The sequence below is a fragment of the Melanotaenia boesemani genome, chromosome 4 (assembly GCF_017639745.1).
Source record: "Melanotaenia boesemani isolate fMelBoe1 chromosome 4, fMelBoe1.pri, whole genome shotgun sequence".
Classification (NCBI taxonomy): Eukaryota; Metazoa; Chordata; class Actinopteri; order Atheriniformes; family Melanotaeniidae; genus Melanotaenia; species Melanotaenia boesemani.
Genome location: NC_055685.1, coordinates 1,281,596 through 1,301,961, shown reverse-complemented (window position 1 = coordinate 1,301,961; position 20,366 = coordinate 1,281,596). Strand labels below are relative to the sequence as shown.

The 20,366-nt window shown below is 45.2% G+C and overlaps 1 protein-coding gene across 1 annotated transcript; it reads left to right on the top strand.

The window, feature by feature from the left end:
• The first annotated feature begins 729 nt into the window (after positions 1-729).
• Positions 730-11,461, top strand: fam161a (FAM161 centrosomal protein A). The gene is made up of 7 exons (XM_041981892.1): positions 730-1,011; positions 2,199-2,467; positions 7,394-8,584; positions 8,857-9,024; positions 9,188-9,287; positions 10,413-10,534; positions 10,674-11,461. Exons 1-7 carry the CDS (start codon positions 856-858, stop codon positions 10,966-10,968), a joined length of 2,301 nt encoding a protein of 766 aa, XP_041837826.1. The 5' UTR covers positions 730-855; the 3' UTR covers positions 10,969-11,461.
• The last annotated feature ends 8,905 nt before the right edge of the window (positions 11,462-20,366 follow it).

Here is a 20,366-nt window from a genome sequence, read left to right as displayed (position 1 = left end):
GAGTCGTTTTACTGAAGAGTCGATGGCATACATTGTGCTAATTTTTATCTCTTTGCTCACTTTATATTTTGCTAAATATTGTAAATGCAAACAAAGCAGTAAAATGTTAAAGTAGCTAACTTGCATATTAAGTAGTGAAATTAAATAAAACTACATATGTTAAGTAATGTATAAATTATAAATATGAATTATATGTATTCCTTTAAAGGGATTTTTGCGGGTTTATTGCAACCACATCATTTTCTTATGTGGGTGGTAATATTTGTCCAAACTACATTTTTTAAGAGGATGTGATTGAAAATAACAACATATTGACAAATGTGCAAATTAGTCTGTGCTGAAGAAACACAACACTGCAGATTTTTACCTCAAAGCAAGTTTTCCTCATTATGAAATATGTCTTGCAGCAGTGATTTAATACAAAAGTACATCCTCTGCAAGCAGTGGTTGATGAAGAAATATAGGCTGTGTGCTTTGACGAATGTTGCTTTCCTTTTTTATTTTTTACCCTAAATGACTAAAAATCCAGCTATTTATTAACTGAACTCTAGACTTGATTTTAAATATTTTTTTATTTATGTGCATTGATAATATATATTTATATGATACTTTAACGGAGAAAGAACTGCAGTCCTCTTTCCAGCAAAGCTTTTATAATATACGGCTAAGCAAGCGTGTAGGACTGGTAATGAAGTCACGCGAGAGATCGTGAGACGTGAGCTCCGCTAATCCGTTGCCTGGAAACCGAGTAGGAAGGAAGCTTGAGTGCGACGCCTGCTCCGTAGACTTAACTCATGTAGCCCTTAATTTTAATGCCATTAACCCATAAAAAACCGAAACAAAGTCTACATAGAGATGGCAAATGCTCACCGGACGAACGTTCTGGTTACTTCGTGTCTGAAAACGCCGGTAGACCCGCACACTAAAGCGCCGCTAGCTTCGTACGAGAGGGAGGGAGTCCTGCCGTACACCGCATCAGGACACCTGGACAACCGGGACTACGAAAATGAGGTAAAGCCCATTAATATAAATGTTTTCTATTTTTTCTCCAAATGTCCACGGTCAGGGTTTTTGTTTTGAAGTCCTCAAAAGGACCCAGACTCTCTCTTTAATACAAAGGACTTGGTCCTGTTAGTTATAAATAACAGGTGAGCTTAAAGGAGTGTTTTAAAGTGCTTTACATTGAAACGTCAGAAAATAAGCATAATTTATAATAAAAAACAAGAAAGAAAAAAGAACATTAGATTAAAACAGTTTTTAAAAACACGATCAAGTTTAAAAATTCAGTTTAAAAAAGTCTAATTTAGCAGACAAGGCAGTGATTAAACATCATGATTTTTATTTTATTACAGTCTCATTAACTACATAAAACTGAAGTTTCTTTCCCAGAAAATTCTGAAAACATGAACATGACTTCACAGAACGATGAATGAAAGATAACTAACCACATGTGCACATTAGTGAGGATAACAGTACATTTTATAATCAGACGATGTCTATCATAAAGTTCCAGTCTGGCTTTACCGGTGTGAAATCCTTCAACCCATCACACCCATGCTGCCTGTCTGGTTTAGGTGAAAACATAAATCTGCTTTAGGGTCAAAGGTCTCTTTCAACCATCGTAGTCCAGACTTGATAGAGTCTGGATCTGAGGATGATCTAGACCAGTCAACAAACTCGTGACAGTTTCAGGTCAGTCCATGTCATGGAAGGGATTTGATCTGTAATTTGTTGTCCTGACTGGATTTCCGTCTTTACTAGATTACCAGACGTGACGCTCGGTTGATAATCTCGAACTTGTTTTTATCTCCTGGACAACAACAATGCTGTATTTCATACAGGGATCGTGTTCATCCAGTCTTGATGATGTTCTAACGCCCTATTATAGAGGAAGAAGTAATGAGACCACACACCTGATCCATGGTATACCAGTATTTCAGCTCTTTCAGGCTAAGCTGCCATCTGCGCTCCACCATATGGCTCCTGTGTCTGCTCCTGCAGGATAATAGGCTTAGCCTTGTAGGAGCCTTGGTAGGCACCTTGCAGGGCATGGAGGGGAAAGCCAACATCTTGTAGCATTTAAATTTAAATTTAATGTTGCACAACAATATAATATATAAAGAAAACCATTTAGTGTCAGGATTTCAGTGATAGAGTGACCACTTACTGGAGCTTTGTGTGACCTTTGACCCTTTCAGCTGGAGTATGAGGACTCAGGCTCTGATTGCTGTGACGAAGCCTGTCTGGGAAACGGTGACCCTCACCTGGGGAGAAACTATGCAGCAGCAGGAGACCGCTTCAACTTGAGGGAAATCTTCTTCTCCAACGAGGAGTACTACAGTAAGCTGGAGGAGCTGAAGAGGGCTCACCTGCGGACCATGGCTGAGCTGGAGAGCATGTATAGGCACAAGCTGCAGCTCAAGTCCATAGAGCCATTAGACACAATGGTGGTGGATGCAGGGCACAGGTGGGTGGCTGTAGGTCAGTATGATGAAAGTGTTGTGCTATTTTTTGTTTTAAACACACAAAGTTGTTTCAGTGGCACTAAAGTGACAGCAGAGTCAAACTAAAGTACAGTGGTGCTGATGTGAGTTAAATCTCCTCCAATACGTGGGAGGATGCCACTGTAACACAACAGTTTAAACAGATTTTACTTTTACAGTCACTTCATGTGGTCTCCGTAGTGTTTATATTTATTATTGATATTTTAGTGTTTCATTTTATTTTCATTTTGAGCTATCCATCTCTGAAATATCTACCATCTTGATTTCATGGAGATTAATGGACTTGTATTATGTTTAAAAATGACATTTAAAAAGAAAAATGTGTTATAAATTTATTTACAGAAAGATCAGCGGATTGTCCCAAACAGAAGTGGTTTGATTGCTGTCGTTCAGTTAAATCTTCAGAGCTTTCTTCTTTACAAGTGATGATTCATACAACATGTTTAGTGAAAGAATCTTAATTTGTTTAGATGAAATGTGAACACAGTATTATGTTTAATTGATTATTATTATTATTCTAGAATGCGCCGCTAGGTGGCAGCAGCAATTGTAGTAGCTCTGTTTTTAACTTGTGATTTTTTGCAATATAGCCGTCTTTTTTAAGATATCAGCTGTCAATCTGTGTCTGTTCGGGTAGATTCTTTCGCGCTGGTCAGAGGCTGTGCTATACGGGAGATTTTTCTGAATATTTTTTCTTTTTTGCAAGACATTGTTATTGTGAGTCTCCATGGCAACGAGACTTGTTTACCATCGGGATCAACTGATAAAACTCTCCAAACTCAAGATTATCAGTGAAACAAAACTTCAAATCCCAACGGAGTTGAAAAGAAAGAGAAGAGGATGCAGGGCAGGAGCGAGGCAGAGAGAAAAACGGTGGCGATTCAAACCGTTTCTTCCAACGGTTGTTATGGGAAACGTGAGATCGCTAGTTAACAAAATTGATGAACTTCAGGAGCTAACCAGGTCTCTTAAAGAATACAGAGAGTGCAGTATTATGTGCTTCACCGAGACATGGCTGCATGAACACATCCCAGACTGTAATGCGTCTGTACACGGCTTCAGGACGGTCCGTGCAGACCGCAATAAACAACTCAGCGGGAAGCTGAAGGGAGGTGGAATTGCGGTGCTGGTAAACCAGCGCTGGTGTCATCCTGAACATGTCACTGTTAAAGAGAAGATCTGCAAAAGAGACATTGAACTGCTAGCTGTGAGTCTCCGCCCGTATTATTTACCCAGAGAGTTCACATGCGTTATTCTGGTAGCGGTATATATATTACCTGGTACCGCTCCAGACGCAGCCTGTGATGTCATTAACTCTGTAGTGGCCAGGCTTCAAACACAACATCCAAACGCATTTGTGGCGATCTCTGGAGATTTTAACAACATCTCCCTCTCTGCAACTCTACCAACTTTCCAACAGTTTGTCAGCTGCTCCACCAGAGAAAACAAAACGTTGGACTTATTTTATGCAAATATTAAAAATGCATACAGCTCCTTTGCCCTGCCACCTTTAGGAAGATCAGACCATAACCTAGTTCTTCTCTCCTCCTCCTACAAGCCCATCGTTCAGCAACAACCAGTCATTAGAAAGGCTATTAGAACCTGGTCTAATGAAGCTGAAGATGCTCTGAGAGGATGCTTCGAGGCTACAGACTGGAACGTCCTATGTGAACCTCATGGAGATGACATCAATGCCTTGACTGAGTGTGTGACAGATTATATTAACTTCTGTGTGGACAGCACCATTCCAACAAGAACAGTGAGGTGCTTCCCCAATAACAAACCCTGGATCACCAGTGACCTGAAAAAGCTGCTGAACATCAAAAAGAAAGCTTTTAGGGATGGAGACAGGGAGTTATTGAAGTCCACACAAAAACAACTTAAAACACAAATGAAGAAGTGCAAGGAGGACTACAGGAAGAAGTTGGAAAGTAAGCTTCAGAAAAACAATGTGAGGGATGTGTGGTCAGGAATGAAGATGATCACTGGCTTCGGGATAAAGGAGGATCAGACTGATGGAGGTCTGGACAGAGCGAATGAACTGAACATGTTCTTCAATAGGTTTAGCTCACCTCCTGCTTCAACCCCAACTAGCCACACACCCTCCATGAGCCCACAGCTTTCCTGTCACACCTCCACTCTGTCACCCTGCAGCTCAGTCAAGGACCTGGACACAACCTCATCTCCCTCCACATCAGGACTTCCTGAAACCTCCTCTGCCTCCACCTCCACTCTGTCTGTCTCCTGTAACCAAGTCATGCAACAACTGGTGAAACTGAACCAGAACAAGGCTGCAGGTCCAGATGGTGTCAGTCCCAGAGTTCTCAAGACCTGCTCAAAACAGCTATGTCCGATTCTCCAGCACCTGTTCAACACCAGCCTGAGCCAGAAAAGAATCCCGGTGCTGTGGAAAACATCCTGCCTTGTTCCAGTGCCTAAAAAACCACAACCAGCTGAACCAAAAGACTACAGACCAGTCGCCCTGACATCTCACGTCATGAAAGTCCTGGAGAGACTCTTACTGGCTCACCTCAGCAAGCAGGTGAACACCTTTCAGGACCCATTACAGTTTGCATACCGTAATGGGCTTGGGGTTGAAGATGCAATCATATACCTGCTTCAGAGAGCCCACTCTCATCTGGACCAGTCAGGCAGCACTTTGAGGGTCATGTTCTTTGATTTCTCAAGTGCTTTTAATACGATTCAGCCTGCTCTGCTGTGTGAGAAGCTGCAGAAATTCCAGGTGGATCCCTCCACAACCACCTGGATTTACGACTACCTCACAAACAGACCACAGTTTGTGAGACTGAAAGGTTGTGTATCTGAGATGGTGGTCAGCTGCACTGGAACACCACAAGGGACTGTACTTTCACCATTTCTATTCACGCTGTACACCTCAGACTTCCAGTACAACTCTGAGTTCTGTCATCTGCAGAAATACTCTGATGACTCAGCAGTTGTTGGGTGTATCAGTGATGGACAAGAAGCAGAGTACAGAGAACTGGTCGGTCAGTTTGTGAAATGGTGCGGTGACAATCATCTCATCTTGAATACCAAGAAAACAAAGGAGATGATTGTTGACTTCAGGAGGAACAAGAACACACATAGAAGTGTTTCCATCATGGGAGAGGAGGTGGAGGTGGTGGAGGAATACAAGTACCTTGGAGTTCAGCTGGACAACAGACTTGAGTGGAAAAGCAACACTGAGTACATTTACAAGAAAGGTCAGAGCAGACTCTACTTCTTAAGGAAGCTGAGATCTTTTAACGTCTGCACCAAAATGTTGCAAATGTTCTACAGGTCTGTTGTTGAAAGTGCAATCAGCTTTGCAGCAATCTGCTGGGGCAGCGGCATCAGAACCAGAGACTTGAAAAGAATTAACAAACTGATCAAGAAAGCTGGTTCTGTGCTTGGAGTAACTCTGGAGCCGCTGCAGTTGATCATCAAAAAAAGAATTCTGTACAAGCTGATGAAGATAATGGAAGATCCTTCACACCCTCTACACAACGCCGTGACGAAACAACAGAGTGTGTTCAGTGGGAGGCTTGTTCAAGTCCGATGCAAGACAGAGAGATACAGAAGATCCTTCCTTCCAGCAGCTATCAGGCTGAAGAACAAAGCCCTTAATTAATTAATGTGATTGATTTACTAAAAAATTACTACTACTACAATATTGAATTTCCCTTTGGGATTAATAAAGTATTTTTCATTCATTCATTCATTTCATTATTTAGTTGACAGATAATTATGCAACAACCAGCTTTTTACTGTTTAAGTCACTCAAAGAAAGAAAACGCTCACACATGTGGATTGGCTGCTTTTATTAATATGCATGAATTTCTAAAATAAGCAAAGACGTTGGATCGGAGGGATCATTTGTTTTCAGACCATTCTTAAATTACAGGTATGAAATACACATTACAATGAAAATATGTTGTTGATTAAAATACCTTTGGGTGTTGGCGTTTACAAATTTATTTCTAAAAATCTTTTTTCTAGAACCTTTTTTTAAGGGCTTATTTGCATCACCACTCTTTTCCTGGCAGCCCGTCAGATATTTTCTTGCCCCGTCCCGTCTGCTTGCGTTCATATTCCAATGAAATCCCATTAGGTTTCATTCTGAAGTGGAACAAGACGCCTTCAAACGGTGGTCTGACGCCATGACAGCTTTCACCCTTCTTCAGATTATCAAACTTTATTTATAAAGCCCTTTTCATACCAAAGGCTTCATACAAAGTGCTTTACAAGATTTAAAAAATTCATCTCAATTCAGTTCATGCATACTGAAAACAAAATAAGTCTTTACACAACAAAACTGCATTACCTAAAAATGAAAAACACTCATTATGGTCTTTGAAGTGGGAACTGGATGTAAAAGGCAGGTTGTTGGGTTAAGTTGGGAGAAAACTCGACCAAGCATCCTCCAGTGTTTCCTCAGGTAAAAGCAGAGGTTCAGATCTGTTAAAATCAACATGTTGTTGAGATAAAAGACTGGATCTAATAACATTAATCTTACTTTTGAAGTAGTCTGCAGAAACTGATGCAGGCATGGAGGACGTGTTAGAATCAGAATTTATTAAAGATCCGTGGTTTAAAAAGGAATCTGGCTTGTTTTTGTTATCTGTAATGAGGTTTGAAAAGTAGAGTTTTCTTCCCAGTTTTACTGAATTATTGTAGATTTTTGAGTTGTTCCTTTAAAATTTGCTGATGGACTGTTCTTTTTAACTCTTTCATTTCCAGGCTTCTCCACGGTGTTTTTGATTTAACTCCTGATGTTTTTGTTTGAAGTGGAGCTGCTGAGTCAGTGTCGACGATAATATAGTGCTTTTTCATATTAATTACAACAGATTTCATTATTTATTCATTCATCCATGAATGACCTTTCACAGGCTGCTGTGGTCCAGTATCGGTCCGGCACCTTCAGGCCACCGTTTGAGGAGGTCGCTCTCTGCTGTTGAACTCCGGTGGGCCTGTGACCATCCTGATGAGGAAGAAGCTGTCGGGAACGATGTGGAGAAAGGTCTGCTTTTTTCTCCCAAAGAACACATCAAGAATATGTGGAAGGACTTTAAGGTGTCACCTTACGATCACCGCCATTCTTCCTCCTCGCTGCACAGCATGCCGGGGGACCAGAGGGTAACCCAAACGAGGAAAGGAAAGCGGAGGCAGGAGCACTGGAAAAGCAGAATTACTATCCCAAAACCTTTCCTCATGACGATGCGTGAAGCAGAGAGGCAGAAGCTTGGCTTGAAGACGCGCTCAGATGTTGAACTGGAGAACACGGAGCTGCGGAGACAAATGGAGCAACTGGCCGAATGCCAGAGAAAGTTTCGTGCTAGTCCAGTACCTGCACATGTTCACCTCCCACTTTATACAGAGCTGCAGGAGCGCAACGAGGAGCGACGCAAAACCATGCGAGACCGAGAGGAGCAGCATCTTCGAACCATTCAGAAGCCTTTCAGCTTTCTGGAGAGGGAGCGTCTGAAGAAGGAGCAGAAACAGCTGCATCAGTCACAGCGATCCGAGCAGGAGAAAGTTCAGCCCTTTAAGGCCAAGCCTGTGCCTAAGTCTGTGTACACGGCAGCACTGGGCGAGCAGATGAAAGAGGAGCAGCTGTACAGGTCTATTAAGATACAGATGAGGGCCCAGGAGATGCTCCGTAGTTCCTCATTGCCCTCCAGCATGCTCACGCGGCGACTCAGTGACCGTAAGCAAAACAAAGATGCTGCAACAGGAGATCAAAGCTTCACACACAGGCCGCAGATAAACAAAGAGGTACCTGATTTCGATGCGAGCTACAGACGCTTCCAGAAGCACCTGGAGAAACGGAAGGAGGTGAAGCCTACGACTGCATGCGAGCCCTTCAATCTGAAGACGTCTCAGATCTCCTCACATCGAGAACGTATCATGGCCGACATTCAGAAGGAGCAGAGCAGCCCTCGGATGCCACGCTGGCCGTACCTTGGCCCCAAGCTGGCCAAAACGCCAAATTCAAGCCTCTGTTCCTCCCTTTCAGGCAGCCTGGAAATCCTGCCGGCCAAAGCCACAGACGCCACAAAAAAGCGAAATGATGCAGTGAGGTACCACATTAGGTGTCCACACACCTCCACCATTTTAGTTGAGATAGTCAAAACGCCCCAGCTCCGAGGTCCTGTTTAGACATAGTGGTCCCAGCAGCTGCTGCCTGTGTCTGCGCTCCTTTATGGTTAAACTTCCCTTTCCAACATCCCTCTGCTGTGTGCTTGTAACCCAGCATCCACTCCATACCAGTATCAGGTGCTGACCCCTTCCTGCCAGCATCCTCCTCCTCCAACCCTTCCTCAGTGTGTGACAGAATTATCTCCCTGAGTAGGAAGGTGCTGGAGCAAAGGAAGAAGGTGGAGGAGGAGGAGGAGCGGTGGAAGGAGAAGCAGAGGCAAAGGGAGAAGAAGCTACAGAGGGTGGTCTTGAAACGAGCCCAAGCCAACGACCCCCATCTGGCTCTCTCACAGACCCACCACAGCAAACTGAAAGAGTTCAGGTACTCATCAAAACAACAAACACAGGCTTCTTTCATTTAATATTACTTAAATGTAACTTTCCAAATCTGGACTGCAGGATGGATTAAAAGTCTTTTAGCCTGAGGGATTCATCCCTCTTTGCCTTTAGAAAAGAGGTGATCCATAAATCTGTTGTTTCTACAGGAAACAAGACCTTCAGCGCAAAAAGGAATACCAGCAAGAGATTAAAGAGATGCAGCAGAGGGTGAAGGGAAGGCCGCTGCTGCTGGAGCAGGTTGCACAGGTGAACGGCGTCTCATCCAGAGACAACACAGAAGCCCATGAGCCTCGCTACACAGCTACACATTTCTATACGTTCAGTAGAAACTCAGCCAGGTCTTTGTATGTGTAAAGCTGTGCACGAATGTTCTCAAGTTTCCCTTTTACACGGATATCTGGTGGAAAATAGAGTTCATAACCAGAAATGTAGAAACTAAACTTGTTGAATGCATGTTGGAAAAGAAGAAATATGAAGTGATTGTGGTTTCTGTAGCAAGAAGCACTTGTTGTTTTTAAAACTTCACAGCGTCTGTTTGGGTCGGTTTCATCCATCAGGGTTGAAGCAGCTTCTGCCGGGCCGACTGGGTTCGACTGGGTTCATCGAAGTAATTATACATGTAGCCTACATAAAATCACCGGCTTACGTTCGTCAGCTTGACTAGACATAAAAACACCAGTCCAGCCAGTAGACCCAGTCCTGCTGCTGACGCCCCTCCTGTTGTCTTGTTCCAGCTTTTTACAGACGCTTCTTAAAAACTTTGATATTTGAGTAAAAACTAAAAGCTTTATGTATTTTACATCTTGTCTTACTGCAGTGGCTCCCAACTAAAAAGCCGTGAACAGCCCTGCCCCACCTGCTGAAACCACGCTGTTTTTATGCTTCCAGACTCTCACCATAAAAACTGCTTTCTGGCTGGGTCCTGTCCTTGGATAAATCCAAAGCTTGTTTTTTTATTAAATTTGGGACATTAATCACAATGGCTCTGAATGTTCAAAACCTCAGGGACCACCTGTGCTCTTTGGGGAACACCCTCGGGGGGTCCCGGACCCCAGGTTGGGTACCACTTACTGCACTGTTAAACATCAGTCTGAGGAAGGTCAGGAGGTTTCACTGGCAACTAAAAACAGAGAAATAAGTCAGAGAAAGACCAACTGGAGAACTACTAAATGTGATGAGTGGGAATATTGTGCAGCCATTAGTTCAGTTTATTTTTAATAAGAACAGTTAAGAAAGCTGAGCGGTGCTCCTCAGAGGAAGATCCGTTTAAAGGGAAGTCAAGCGTGCAGTTCATACAGAAGTATAAACTTACATGGAGCTTTGGCTAGTTGCTGAGTGAGCTAACTTTCTGAACCTGTTCACCGATAACAGAGAAATGCCAAACATGCAGCAGAGAAGCGCTACACAGAAACCCTGCATGGATGTGATGTGATGGAGGAGTTCATCAGCAGCAAAGCAGCTGCATCCGCCACGATCAGTGATGACTGCCTCAGGTAAGTCCCAAAGCTTTTTCATTTACCAGGAAAAAATGAATCATTCTGATATTTCACACATATCTAACATATTGAGAGAGAAGTGGAGGACACGTTTCAAAGCTCATCACGCTGCGGATGTTTTTCTCTGGCTCATTAGGGACCTGACAGAGGCAGACATGGACTATGAACCTGTTCTCTACAGAAAGGTCTTCCTGGATGATGAAGACATTGATGATCCTTCTGAGAGGAAAGGACAAAGAGAGGATGAGGAGGAGGGCGATAAACCAGTAAACCACCAGGATGGGGAAGATGGCAGCCGTCCCCACACAGAAGAGGATTACCATGCCAGTGATCAGCACTATTCTGATGACAGTTACCATTACTCAGATGATCATGAGAACTTCTCAGAGGACAGTGATGCTGACAGTAGACAGCAGGAAGCAGGACAGTGATGCTGACAGTAGACAGCAGGAAGCAGGACAGTGATTCTCAGCCATGAAGAAGAGCTCAGAGAACGTTTAACAAACCAAGCGAGGAGGACGAAACCTTACAGGATTTTTAAGACACAAGAAACAAGTATATAAATCAAGAATAAAAATGATGTTTAACTCTGTTAAACCTTTATTGGCTGTTTCTAAAATCCCTACATTCTTCATTATTCTTGACATAATAAAAATTTTTTTGTTTTAGCAACAAATTAAGGACACTCATCATCCTGTAGAATCATTCCTCAGCCAAGTGGTGTCAGTTTACCAACTTTATTTCAGTTCATGCAGCACGGTGTGGCCTCCAGTGGGCCGACCGGTGGAATAACACAGCAACCTATAAATAATGAAAACATTTCTCCTTTCTTTTAGTGCAAATTAGTACAAGTACGTTAAAGACGTCTACATTTAATCAACTATCCTTTAAAAAAAACAACCTGAAATGTCTTGAAGAAAATAAAAGGTTCCCACAAAATTCATTAACACATTTTCATTTTATTTATTTACATACATATTATATATTTCTCATATATATATATATATATATATATTTTTTTTTTTTTTTCTTGTGCTGGGCAATGATTACAATTTTTAATCACAATTGCATGAAATGTTGAAATTAATTGCATTGTTATGTGCAAAATGTTATTTTCCTTTAGAAGAAGTCCTACTGCTATATGAAGAAAATGCAGTACATTTTGGTTTACAAACACTAAGTCAGGGGTCTCCAACCTGCGAGTCTGCACGTGGCTCTCTGGACCTTCCACAGTGGCTCCTTCTACACAGCTAAACATGAACTAACTAATCTTTAAAATTTAGATGTAATAACAAATGCAGTTTTTATTTATTTTATTTGAGCAATTTTTCACTCTTTCGTGGAATACTTGTGTTGAATTTCTACAACATAATGGCCTGTATATAGTGCTTTTATCCAAAATGCTTTACATGTATTGAAAGCTGCCATGCAAGGCGCTCAAACACGACCCATCAGGAGCTTTTAAGGGTTTGGTGTCTTGCCCAAGGGCACCTCGACATGAACTCTCTGGGCCAGGATTGAACCGGCAACCCTTGGGTTGCAGGACAACCACTCTACCCACTGAGCCATGCCGCCCTACTAAAAGCACCTATAATATTTTCTTTATCTGTCCTTCTTATTAGGTTGGAAACTGTTTTCACATCATTTTCCACAAATATCTACATCCCTTAGAAGAAAGTCTGTCTATCCTCTTTTTATAAAGGTTTATGTTTTTCTTTGTTTTAAAACCTAAAAACTGAAATAAAAATGTGGTTTTTCAAAAATAACAAATATCCTTTGGTGGTTCTTCATTAAAAATATATGTTAAGTTTCCTTTTTGAAAAGTCTGGTAATATTTGCGTCTCTAAAAGAGTTTTATTTAGCTGGCTGAGGGAAAAATGGCTCTTTGGATTGGAAAGGCTGCAGACCCCTGAACTAAACACATCAACAGGTTTAGCAGCAGTTTTCTCTTTAAACACCAACAGTTAAAATATTTCTTCATATATAAAACCACATATTTATGAGAAAGAAGGATGAAATGTTCAGGATTTACTAACTAAAAGGTAAAAAGTCAGCAGGATGAATTTAAAGCTGTGAAGCTGCTTCCTTCTAAACACAGAAGGAACAATATGTGATGAATATCAGCATCAGGTGAACAGACAGAAAGCAGGATGAGAATCTCACAGCTTCTAGATGGTGAGGAGAGAGAAATATTCACAATATGCACAATAACTTCCATCCATGCACCTTCACTGCTTCATTATCCACATTTCTAAATTCTCTAACCTTTCAGACTTGACTGTTCAGCTTCACCTCTGCACCTGCAGGACTTCCTCTAAGGACACGGCTGCTGGGTGGAGTCTCTGGCCTCACCCTCTCCACCCACAGCTGCAGCGTCCTGCCTGCGGCCCACCTGGACGGTGTTACACCTCTGTGGGATTGGAACATCGGTCTCCCGCGTGGCAGACGGATACCCCGAGATATCCAGCAGCGACCACTGATACTGGCGCGTCTTCCCTTCTGACACCGATGACAGCGTCTCCACCTGCTGCCACTTTTCTGTCTTTCTGACACCAGTAACGTCCACGCCGTGTCCACCAAATAAATGCTTTTATAGCATTTCAACGTGGTCCATCAGAATCTCAGTCTGTCATTCCTAAAAACCTGCTTCTTCCCCCTGTTCCCCTCCTTCATCATGGAACTGATATGATGCAGTCTTATTGTAGGGTCACCTGACCTTTTATACACACCATAAACACGTGACAAGACGCTCCCTCACGCGCACCAGCCTTAGAGTTGATTCCGTTTATCCTGATTTATAAAGAAAAACAGACGTAGGACGTGTGCGCGCACTTTGTTTTCATAAATCTGAAAGTTTTTTGCGCCTTTTTCCTTTTCCCTATGTTCTCCACCTGTAGTCATATCTGCTACGCCCAATTTCATAAATGAAGTGTTTGAATGAAATCTCCTATGTCATTAAATATTTGTATATTATTTTAATGTAAAATGTACAGTTTTAGTCCATACAAATGTCCAGTTTATGATGGTGTAATAATTGTTTGCTGAGGGGTCCCTTTAGATGCAAAGAACACAGAGGGAGCGAGTATAATTACAAGTAACCAACTTTATTTATGACAACTCATTAGGCAGCCTGTTTCAACCTGTAAAGGAGCCAGGATCAGTCAGTTCTTTCATCCAGCACAGGGCCGCGCCAGTACTTGCATTTCATGCACGTGAGTCACAGAAGAAGCCAAAACCGAGCAACCAAACCACCCCCATAAGGCACAGCAATAGCACAGCAGTTAAAGAGCTTAAGCCATCTCACACGGCAAGCATTACACTGCAAACCAACATGATCTTCCCCAACCCCAAGTGTCTCTAAGACAAGCAGCGGGCAGCACCGAACCTTCCGACTACGCTGGCTTCCCTGGATTCCCCCCGGACAGGTTTCCCCACTGGCTGTAATTAAAACTCTAACACTCAATCACACACTCATACACACAAATAAATGTTCTAAAAGGCCACTTAGCTCTCCGGGGGCTCAAGACCCTCCCCCGGGGTCTGAGCTTTGGCACTGGTCCGGCATGATCGAGTCTCTGTCTGGAACACCGCCCCAGCGCCGTGAGGTTTCCAATGGCGGCTGGAAAACCTCTCCCACAGCTGGAGAGTGGACAGCGTGCTCCTAGATGGCCCCTCTAACTCCCACTTGCCCTGCCTACACCGCAGCCTTGCCCTATAGCCCCCTAACTATCTTCGCCGCCGGCAGCCCTAACCAGCTACGATCGGCACCCTCCCCCCAAATCCACTGAGCACCAGACCGTCTGCTTGGCTGAACTCAGGCCCAATAGCAGTCACCAAGCTCCTCTCTCCAGACCCCACACACACTGACTGAGCTTTCTTTAAAGACTCACCTCACTCCCAGGTGCTGCCACTCAGGCAATCAGGTGCTGCCACTGAGGTACTGACAGCTCTGCCCCAGTGCTGCTGCACCTCCTCCCCCTCACTAAATCCACCAAAACTCACTACACTCTCCCCTGCCTTACGGTTGACTCGTCCCCGAGTCAAGAAATCTCGTAATCCCTTGCCCACACCGGTGGCCTCCTTTGCCGCTGAGGCCGCGGGTTTTGGAGTCTCCCTTGTTCCACTGTGTCACCTCCCCTTTCTTCTTGGTTGGGCCGAGGCACCTCTGCTGATGCTGTTTCTGGAGGCTGCTGGCCACTCGCCACCTCTCCCTCTGCAGCATCTCTTGACCACACCGGTGGCCTCCTTTGCCGCTGAGGCCGCTGAGGCCGCGGGCTTTGGAGTCTCCCTTGTTCCACTGTGTCACCTCCCCTTTCTTCTTGGTTGGGCCGAGGCACCTCTGCTGATGCTGTTTCTGGAGGCTGCTGGCCACTCGCCACCTCTCCCTCTACAGCTGCTAGCACTTCCGCCTCAGAGTCATCATCCCACGCCCGATGGGGTGGCACACTCGCGGATGGATTCCTCTCCTCTCTCGATGTGACCATTGGCTCTGCTGCACACCATGGAACCCAACTGGTGTGGCTACTTGCATCCAGCTGACGGGTTAGCCTCTTTTCTCTTGGCGCTGCCTGCTCCATTGGCTTGGCAGTCTCTGGTACGGAAGAAAGACATGGTTTAAGTCGATTAAAATGCACAGTCATCTCAGTCCCACCCTCAACCGGCTCCAGCCGATACAAGACATCAGTTAATCTTTCCACCACTCTGTAGGGGCCTCTGAACCGCCTCTGCAATTTAGGACAGATACCCCTACGTCTGGCCTTAGAACGGACCCACACCAGCTCTCCCTCAGCATAATACTGGCATTGAGCCCTAACATCAAACGCCTCTTTCTGCCTCCCCGATGCCTTGGTCTGATGCTTTCTCACTGCCCCCACCACTGTTGACAGTGTGTCCCGCAACCGAGACACATAGTCTGTTACTGTTGAAGCACATCCCCTTTCCCCTACATCTAACATGATGTCCAGGGGAAGCACCATCTCCTGCCCAAACACTACTTTAAAAGGTGTAAATCCCGTACTGGAATGAACACTGCTCCTATATGCCAGCATCACATAAGGCAAAAGTGAATCCCAGTTCCTCTGGTTTTCCTCAACAAATAGGGAGAGCATGGAAAGCAGGGTGCGGTTAAACCTTTCAACCATCCCATCAGACTGTGGGTGGTAAGGCGACGTTCGGGTCTTCTGAATGTTCAGCAACTGGCACATCTCCTTAAACAAGGTGGACTCAAAATTTCGCCCTTGATCTGTATGAACGGTGCGAGGGGTTCCCAGTCGACAGACCCAACCTTCCACCAAAACCTTAGCCACAGTCTGTGCCTCCTGGTTTGGGATAGCAAATGCCTCTGTCCATTTGGAGAAATAATCCCCAATCACCAAGATGTACTTATTATGGCCTGCGGTTTCTGGCAACGGCCCCAAGATATCCAGCGCCACCCGCTCAAAGGGCCTTGAAGCTGATGTTAACTGAAGGGGGGCGCAGGGCTGTGGTCCCACCGACTTACGGGACCCACAATCTTCACACTCCCGACACCAACGTCTCACATCCTCAAACCAGCCAGGCCAATAGAAGCGATCTTTAACTTTAGCCTGCATCTTCTGTATACCCAAATGACCAGCTGTCACAGAATTGTGTAGCTGTTCCAACACCTTAGGGACTAGGGAACTTGGGAGCACTACCTGTATCTGTTTGGCTGCATCAGAATTAGCTGAAGGTATTCTAACCAGTCTACCCTCCTGCATCTGCAACTGACTCCACACTGGTGCAAACTTTTTGAGCTCATCCGGTGGTTCTCTGTTCAGCCCATATATCTTTTCCTCCATCAGAGAGATTATTTGTTTAACCTCATCATCTCCTCTCTGAGCCTCTCTCAGCTCGTCCATATCCTCTGAGCCACATCGTTTCCGGGACACTCCAGACAGCGCAGCACATATAGGATGAGTTACTGGGGAAGCCGCCACCTCCCCTTGCTTAGGGGGCATGCTCTCATTTGAAAGAAATGCTGGAAGCCTAGAGAGTGCATCAGCATTAGAATGGACTCTGCCTGGGCGGTGCACAATTTTATACTGAAAGTTGGCCAGCTGCTCTACCCATCTGGCCAGCTGCCCCTCCAACCCTTGGAAATTATGTAACCATCGCAAGGACCCATGGTCTGTCCTCATCACAAACTCTTTCCCAAGCAAATAATGTTTAAAGTGTTTTGTGAAGGTGACCATACTCAGTAATTCCTTTTTTGTTGTGGCATACTTTCTCTCCTGTTTGGTCAGAGCCCGGCTGGCATAGGCTATGACCCTCTCATATCCTGCCTCCTCCTGTGACAACACTGCACCAATGCCAGCATCACTGGCATCTGTGTCCAGAATAAATGTCTTCTGTGGATCCGGATATGCCAGAACAGGGGCTGACATCAAACTTGCCTTAAGCTTCTCAAAGGCTGACTGACACTCATCAGTCCATTTAAATCGCCTCCCCTTTTCGGTTAGCTGATGTAAGGGACGAGCAATCTCAGCAAATCCCTTCACGAATCTCCTATAATAGGAGGCCAGTCCCACAAAACCTTTAACCTCTGTCTGATTCCTCGGCACCGGCCATTGCCGCCACTTTTGCTGGATCTGCTCCGACACCTTGGGCTGAAATCACATGCCCCAAGTACTGCACCTGCGGTGAAAATAAATTGCACTTTGCCGGTTTCACCTTTAGGTTGGCCTGTCGTAACTTGGTCAGCACCTCATCCAACCGAGACAAATGTTCGTGAAATGTGCGACCAAAGACAATGATGTCATCTAGATAAACTAAACAGGTTGTCCACTGCAGGTCAGCTAACACCAGATCCATTAACCTCTGGAATGTGCCGGGACTATTGCACAACCCGAAGCTCAACACATTAAACTCAAAAAGTCCTTGCCGTGTTATAAAGGCAGTCTTTTGTTTGTCTTGTGGGTCTACCTCGACCTGCCAGTAACCACTCGCCAAGTCAAGCGTAGAAAACCAGTGTGCTTTACTCAAGCAGTCCAAAGCATCATCTATACGCGGAAGAGGGTAAGCATCTTTTTGAGTCACTTCATTCAGTTTGCGATAGTCAATGCAAAAGCGAAGACCCCCATCCCGCTTACGGACCAGCACAACTGGGGCTGCCCAAGGGCTTTGAGATGGCTGTACAATGTCATGGTCTACCATCTGTTTAAGATGTTCTGCCACCTCCTGCTGCAATTGGAGGGGAACCCGCCGAGGAGGCAACCTAACAGGTTTCGCGTTACCAGTGTCAATCTGATGTAAGATAAGGTGAGTTCTCCCCAAGTCATGATCACCTGCGCTGAAAACTGACAAATTACGTTGCAACAGATCCCGAGCAGCAGCCAGCTCCTGCACCTCAAACCCTTTCTGGTGGAGCCCCAAGTGGCTCATTAAGGAGTCCACCGTCCAAGACTCCAATGGAGCCCTAGAACTGTCCCTTTCACCCAAGTGTTCAGCTTTATTTGCAACTTCAATATCCGTGTGCAACATACCTAATTTCACTCCTTCCTTTAAGGTGAGGGCCTCATTTGTCACATTAATCACACGGACTGGCACTGAGCCCTGATCAGTTCTACAGATGACTCTGGCCACCATAACATTACAGTGATCAGCCACAGAGTCTGAGGGCTCAAACATCCCAACTCTACCAGGTGCAAAAACAGATTCCATTTTCCCAGTAATGATGGTTTCACTCCGGGGCGGAATCACTGTATCAGTGGGAACTATCACTGTTTTAGGTACGTCCATATCAGCAGGTACCAAGAGGGGAAGCAGCTTGCCCATTACCCGGCATTCCTTTTTTCCAAAATCCAGCAATGCACCATATTTACACAAAAAGTCAAACCCAAGGAGAATCTCTTGAGAGGGCACATCAGCAACCAAAAATTCTGCAACCAAAGCCAAGGAATCAAGCTGACAGACAGTCTGCCACTTCCCCAGGATTACCATCCCCCCACCATTTGCAGCAGCAACGTCTCCCGAGTATCCGGTCAGCTCAGACCGCCCCTTTGTCATCTCAAGCCATAAACTCTTTGGGATAACTGAGAGAGTTGCACCACTATCCACCAATAGCAAAGTTTCCACTCCTCCTACTTTCCCCTTGATATACCCAGCTCCACCCAATCTACCAGCAGAGGCCACAGATGTAATTGCATGATTGAGGGCAGGCAGTTGGCCTGCTTTACCTGCCCCCTCAAGTTTTCCTGTACATAGGGACAATCTCGTCTGCGGTGTCTGGTGCAGCCACACTCCCAACAAGCCCCAGCTGCATCCTGGAGCCTACTCTTATTAGAACCGCGAGGCGGCCCCCTTTGATTGCTCCCTGGGATCTCGGACTTTGGCAGGGCTACGGGTGCTTGGGCTAGCTGCAAGCTTTTCACAGTAGATTGCAAGCCACGCACCTCCTGCCTTAGCTCCTCCACCATCCCCAACATCATTTCCATCTGCACATCGCTGCTAGATTTAGTCACAGACACTCCCATCACTCTGGACTCAGGAGCCAGATGAGTTTGCTCCAAATTTCTTAACAGCTCCATTTCTGCAGACAAATTGATAGCCTCTTCTAAAGTTTTAGGTTTTGCGGCTCTCAAATTTACCCGACATTCCCCTGTGGCAACATGTAAAATAAACTGGTCTCTTGCCAGCATATCCCGGGTCATCTCATCAGCAGTGGGGTATGCTCGAGCTACCAACCTCCTCAGAGAATTCCCAAATTCCCTGGCACTCTCATTGGGCTGCCGCCGCCTTGATGTAAAACTAGCTCTGCTCCAATCATCACTATCAGAGGGCTCAAAACAACGAGTCAAAGCAGATTTTAATAGTGCATAGTTACTTTTTGCTGCCGCTGGTAAACCACTATACATATCTCTGGCCCGGCCAGCCAACAAAAGAGACATAAACTTCAATTTGAGTCCATCTTCCCACTGATTCACTTCTGCAGCCAACTGAAATTGCTCTGACCAATCAAACCATTCACGCCCAACTCCTGTGAACGTCTCTGGCATAAACACAGGCCGAGCCGGCGCAGTGCAGCCGACCGCATGTCAGCACCAGTACTGTGTCCGCTAGTGGATGGGACAGAACTTTCATTTCCATGTACTGCTGCTGATTGATCCTCTGCCTCAGACATTATCAGAAAATTACTATAACTCTCCCCCAGAAAACAGGGATCCCACCGCTGCCACCAGTGTAATAATTGTTTGCTGAGGGGTCCCTTTAGATGCAAAGAACACAGAGGGAGTGAGTATAATTACAAGTAACCAACTTTATTTATGACAACTCATTAGGCAGCCTGTTTCAACCTGTAAAGGAGCCAGGATCAGTCAGTTCTTTCATCCAGCACAGGGCCGCGCCAGTACTTGCATTTCATGCACGTGAGTCACAGAAGAAGCCAAAACCGAGCAACCAAACCACCCCCATAAGGCACAGCAATAGCACAGCAGTTAAAGAGCTTAAGCCATCTCACACGGCAAGCATTACACTGCAAACCAACATGATCTTCCCCAACCCCAAGTGTCTCTAAGACAAGCCGCGGGCAGCACCGAACCTTCCGACTACGCTGGCTTCCCTGGATTCCCCCCGGACAGGTTTCCCCACTGGCTGTAATTAAAACTCTAACACTCAATCACACACTCATACACACAAATAAATGTTCTAAAAGGCCACTTAGCTCTCCGGGGGCTCAAGACCCTCCCCCGGGGTCTGAGCTTTGGCACTGGTCCGGCATGATCGAGTCTCTGTCTGGAACACCGCCCCAGCGCCGTGAGGTTTCCAATGGCGGCTGGAAAACCTCTCCCACAGCTGGAGAGTGGACAGCGTG